At 41.2% G+C, this 6,147-nt stretch overlaps 1 protein-coding gene across 1 annotated transcript in view; it reads right to left on the reverse strand.

The window, feature by feature from the left end:
- Positions 1 to 342: 342 nt before the first annotated feature.
- The window catches only part of LOC104513044 (importin subunit alpha-3), a gene marked incomplete at its 5' end in the record, with an annotated part of 12,580 nt that continues 6,775 nt past the window's right edge, over positions 343 to 6,147 (reverse strand). The window contains 4 exons of the mRNA XM_010156270.1: positions 343 to 2,257; positions 3,383 to 3,477; positions 5,081 to 5,243; positions 5,954 to 6,025. Of these exons, the coding sequence (XP_010154572.1) occupies positions 2,159 to 2,257; positions 3,383 to 3,477; positions 5,081 to 5,243; positions 5,954 to 6,025 (429 nt within the window). The remainder of the gene's footprint in view (positions 2,258 to 3,382; positions 3,478 to 5,080; positions 5,244 to 5,953; positions 6,026 to 6,147) is intronic.

The raw sequence follows: 6,147 nt of genomic DNA on the forward strand, positions 1-6,147 counted from the left end.
ACGTTTTCAGGTGAAGTTAGTAATAAGTGGAATTTAACTTAGAGCATCTTAACTTCCTTAAAAACACCAGTTCAAACGTTTTACCTCTAAGCACTGCTGAGATTCGACAAGGAAAACACCCCAAATTTCTTTAGTGAAGACGTACTACATAATGAAGCAGTTCTCTCTCAATATTCGTACCAAAAGCGTCATTTACCTCAGGCCTACGTAACATACCACACGCCACACTGGCATTTGGCACGAAAAAAAAAAGAGATTCAGGATGGAACTCCTTCAGATGACGATCTTCCCCTTGTGCTGAAACCTGGAGCGTATACACAAAGACACAGGAATACGACGCCGTTGCAAGTTTAATGTTTATTTCCCCAAGACAGCCTAGCCTGCACTCTACTTGGATAAATTTCACAAGCTAGTTTCCGCTGCTTCTAGTTTTAAACTTTAAACCATGTTTCTGATGACAAGGAATGCTGCAAAAATACTCTAGTCCAACAAAGAGTTATGATCACAAAATAATCTTTATCCATTCTACAGTGTTTCAGAATTACCAGTTGATTTTTAAAACACAAGGTAGATATAGATGCTAATGGTGGCTAACCTGGTATGTTTTATTATAGCAAACTGTTGTTCATGCAACACTTGTGCTCAAAGGGGAAGGCACGGCATTTCCTACAATGAGCCACCTTATAAAGAGTTCGTTTTGTACAAATCTGTAACGTCGCCTTGAATTTAGTGTGCAGAACCTCAAAACTGAGGCATTACTCCAATTACAAAAACACTTGCATCCTTTGCGTGCAAGTTTAAAATACAAAGTTTTCTCTCTAAAGTGGCTCAAAATAGATTGTTCATGGCTGCCTACGTCTAAGATAAAAAGAGTCTAAAACAATTGGATTAGGCATATTAAAGGTGTTCAAACCATGACTTGATTTGTACATCTATTCACACCTCTTTTTCGGTCTTTATTCAGCAGTACATATGCACCAAATTTCATTTTTTAGAAGTTTCCATATCATTTTCATAGAAAACAAAGTTTGAAAACAAGTAACATTGAAACACAGCACGGTATTCTACCACAACGGAAACATTTGGTTACAGGACTCAACAAAATCTAAAAATGAACTATGCTGTAGATTACCACATGCAAAGGTCTTCATGTTATCTTTGAAAATGAAAAGGATGAGATTTTATTACCACATTTTACTGCTTTCTACTATTATGGCAACTTGTGTACTGCAACACAGTATATTGGAAGGGAAATGTATGATTTTTCTCATGCAAAAATCTACAAATTAGTTTTGATGATATGGAAAGCTTTTCATAACATCAAACATTCATCTGGTGCAAATGCACAGGGAAGCCTTCCTGAAATTCTGACTTTACAAACAACTAATAAGCCATACAGGAAAGAAAAATAAACTAAAAGAAAAATAAGAGGGGAAAAAACAAAACAAAACAAAAAAGAAACACAGGCTGCAGGAGTAAACCAGAGTCTGCTGCTAAACCGGTCTGTTTTTGCGTCCAGTGTAAGTTAACACTTATGAACTCATTTTGATGATTGACTAGGTTTGTTATCAGCCCCCTGAAGGCGAATCAAGCTTGCATGCGTTCACATACAGCATCACAACCATACTCTCGTACACACGCCACTCCAGGACTAGGAGCCTGCTTCAGGACCGAAGAGCCCCGCATTGGAAACGTGAGCCTGGCTCCACAGCATCGAGGTCAGACATTCATTCAGTGGTGTCCATTCACACGGTGCTTCATAGCAAGGCCTGGGCTCGTTCTCCTTGGACTTAATGGGCATCCTATTCTCTTATGCTTACAAGGCTTGATGATGATAGTACTGCATTTCCCCCCAGTTGCTCTAGTAGGTCATTGTTCCTTCTCAGGCACTGAAGATCTTTGACCTGTAGCCCTTTTCCTTTGAACAATCTAAATAAGCATTCAGTGTGAAGTTTTTCATTACATTTTGCCACTCATTCTCACTCGCACCCACTCGCCATCTTGACTTCATTTGGGCTTTTCTGTGATTCCAAATGAAATCTTCACATTTTCTTTCCCGATTTAATGCAGCAGCGGATCCCATGAGCCAAGATTGATGGATCAAACCTTTTTTTGTTAAATTCAGTGCTGCATTGTACCTAACTTCCAAAATACCACTCTAGAACTGGAACCCTTCTGCTGGTACATTGGCAGATGAATTGAAACCAAATGTTCCGCCTTGTATTGCTTCCGGAACAAGGCTAGGATCTTCATCAATCTGCAACAGAGCGAGACCACCACGATTAGCAATGGAAAGACAAAATCCTCCAGAAGCAGGAGGCGGACAATCCTGAAGAGCATCTCTCTTCACCTCCTCTACTCCCCGCTTCACATCTTGCATCTTCTCCCCCAATTTACTAAAAGCCCACAGTGACAAAGTAGTTTAGGCCAAAATGTTCTACCTTTTGTATTTAGCTGTTAAATTTGTATCCAGCTATCATTTGCATTTATGATCTGTATTCAGGTATTTTGTGTTTAGGCTACGTGGCACACCCAGTCTCTCTCGTTTATGCAGGTTTCACTCCTGGAAAGCACTCTGTCAACCATGAACCATGCTTACTGCCAGCTTATAAACCACCACGGTTCTTGAGAAGACCAAAACCACTAAGAATTAGGCCAGAACTGCAGGTTCTATTTAAATAGGTAGTAAACAGGTTACCTCATTAACACTAGATGAAAAAAAGCAAGATTGGAGTTGCTAAACAAGGCTTGTTTCTTACTGTTCATATAAAAGTGAAACTCTAGCACTAAAACTTCAGCACAGACGGTAGGACATGAATACAACTGAGCTCTACCCTTTTTTCCCCGAAATCTGCTCCTAAAAGTCATTCAACCAAGTAGAAAAGCCTCTCGCTTCACGACACAGACTGACCTGATTGCATTCCCTTCATAGGCAATTAACTTTCATGATTCCAAGTGCATACAGATCTAAAACCTTCCTCTGATTCATGCTACATGTTTAAAATGAAAACAACATTTTTGTTGCACATCCTACCTCTGAAATTACGAAAATATTCAGAACTGTTTCTTAAGAAGCAGAATCTCAGATTCAGCACTCCTGTCAGCAAGGAGCTTATCAAATGTGAAATGTCAAGCTTAGTCAGCAGCTGACAGAACTAATCAAAGCCCAGTATTTTGATCCCTAGAGATAAGGTTTAAATTAGGCATCAGATCTTTAGATAATTCTTCATGAAGAACAGTAAGATACACAACAGGTTCACAGCAGGGCTCATTCTTCACCAAAAAGCCAAACCGATGTCTCAGAACAGGCTTTAGAGCTGCTGCCTTTATCCTGAACCATACTTGCAACTGAACAATTAAAAAGGCAAATTGTGGAGCTTACATCATCTGAAGAGAAGAACTGATCAATGATCTCATATGCCAGTTTGTAGATGTCTTCATTTTCATGATTTTGTAGCTGTTCAATTTTCTCCAGGCCTACAACAGATACACAGGAAATGTCAGAGAGTTAAAATACAAAGTTCAGACAAACAACTACCCTCTCCCGAAGGCTGCCTCAGAGAGAGAAATTAAAAACAAATCTAGGAGTAAAGTGACTATGAAGAAGACACTGTTAAACTTATCTGACAAGCTTAAAGCATAAAACCTTCTTAGATTTGAGGAAATACCTCAGAGACTGAGGAATATACAATGACAAAAAGGCCAGTTTTGGCAACAACTGCACTTCCCTTCCCTCTTGCTACGAGCGGCTAAGCTGGTCTGTGGGAACACACAGAGGGCCAGGCACTAAGACACACTCCCTTTCACAGAACATGTTTTCAGCACCTGGTGTGATAGCCCCAAGATGTGACATTCCAAATCCACATCCTTTGGTGGCACAGATGCCATCAGTTACTGACCTGGAGCTCAACTGCACAGCAAGTAGCCCCAGTCCAGTATAAATTATTGCCAGACACGAGTAGAGCATATATAGTTATATACACGAAGATGCTCAGAGGGCGGTAGCACCTCTCCTATGATGAAAGGCTGCAAGAATTGGGCTTGTTCAGCCTGGAGAAGAGGAGGCTCCGAGGAGACCTCATTGCAGCTTTCCAGTATCTGAAGGGCCTACAAGGGTACTGGGAGAGGACTTTTTACAAGGGCCTGTAGTGACAGGACAAGGGGGAATGGGTATAAATTGAAACCAGGGAGGTTTAGATTAGATATCAGGAAGAAATTCTTCATGGAGAGGGTGGGGAGGCACTGGGACAGGTTGCCCAGAGATGTTGTGGATGCCCCATCCCTGGGAGTGTCCAAGGCCAGGCTGGATGAGGCTTGGAGCAACCTGGTCTGGTGGAAGGTGTCCCTGCCCATGGCAGGGGGGTTGGAACTAGATGATCTTTAAGGTCCCTTCCAACCCAAACCATTCTATGATTCCATACTTTTTAAGTTCTGACAAGCAGAGCTTTACACGCGAACACCTGTTTTCTTCCACCCCCCCCCGACCATCACCAACCAATTAAGCTTTCCCTCCTCCCTCAAGACTCTGTATTTTAAAGACTGTTCAACTCCACGTTAACCAAGTTGTTAACAACATGGAGTTGAAGAGTCTTTAAATGTTTTTTTACCTGTGTTCAAATTTAACATCACTGTTGCTGTCAATTTAAACAGCAAACACAGAAATACAATGGCTTAAATTTCCTAATGGTTTTCAGACCTTCTCTACAGGCATTGTACATAGAATTCCTTCTTTCCACATTCACCTGGACACGACGACCCACGCACGATTAAGGTAAGCACATCTTCCCTAATTTGTCAGCTACCCCAGACTGTTACAAAACTGGCACCAAATAAAGTTTATTCTAATAAAATTGATGATTGCCATTATCCAGCTCCTCCACATTTCACTTGATCACCAACTTAATCCATTCGGAAAAACCAACTACATTCACCTGATAGGCATGGAAAGTCAACGTTTAATAACAGGTTTGCTTAAAACATCAGTACCAACAGACAATAAAGCCAACAGCACATACACGCGGTAGGAAGCCAAACCATCAATTTCTGATAAAACCCAGTATCAGAATATTAGGCATCCTACCTCCACACTCTTCTATAAGATTGGCTATGGTTTCTGCTTCATCTTCAGCCATTTTTAATATATTACTTAGTCCATCCAGAACCACTTGCACAACTTGCGCGTCTTTTACTGTCAGCAAATTGCAAAAGGGAGGAATTACATTTTGTTGAATTAAGTATGCCACCTAAGGGGGGAAAAAGCAAAACGGTTACACCGGGAATGCGACAGAAGCAAACAACACACCAAGCACACCCACAAACAAGTTCGGTGGAGTCAGTACTTGAGGTTACCCAAGAGAGCAAGAGTGATCTGCAGCAGTCACTTGCATAAATTCTTGGTTTAGAGCATTAACAGGTAACATTTACACAACATAATACAGAAATGTATTTAAAGTCTAGAACACACAAGTAGCAGATACTGTGGATTTTTTCAGTGTTAGACAAGGAGTTTCAACCTCCTCTTTGAGGAATGACACCACCACCCTAACCCTGCTACAAATCTAATACCCTGGGCTGACAAGAAACCGGTATATTTCTACTCTATGGCCACTATCCTTGTAATTACCACACTCTTATCTGCAGGGTAATAAAGGTAAAAAACCAGAGATATCGAATGGCAGAGACTCTCATCAGAGCCTAAATACACTCATTCATAGCTACTAGGCCACCCTAACAGAAGAGCTTCTATCCAAATCCCCACCGATACTCCCAATCTCAGGTCATTCCACAAACCGATGTTTGCTTTTAAATCCCTCATGAAAAAGGGAAGAGAGGTCCTGAGCAGGGGAGGAATAGAGACATTCGTAATCCTGGCACAGACATCTAAGCCACCCAGCTGATGTACTCTCTTCAAATGCACCCAAGGGAACGGTCCTTTTCTTAAGGTTTGACTCACTTGGTCTTTTCTTCCACTGATCGTTAAGTTGCTTATCGCCCAAGCAGCTTCTTTCTGAGTACCAAAGTCACCCTAAAAATACAACCATAAATAGGAAGAATCAAAGTTTTGTTCTGCAGTGTGCTAGTAAAAGCTTGTGTTTGTTACAGCCCGCTCTACATGCTATCACCACACCAGTTTTCAGTAAGTAGGGA

The sequence above is a fragment of the Eurypyga helias genome, unplaced genomic scaffold (genome assembly GCF_000690775.1).
Source record: "Eurypyga helias isolate BGI_N326 unplaced genomic scaffold, ASM69077v1 scaffold21467, whole genome shotgun sequence".
NCBI classification, from domain to species: Eukaryota; Metazoa; Chordata; class Aves; order Eurypygiformes; family Eurypygidae; genus Eurypyga; species Eurypyga helias.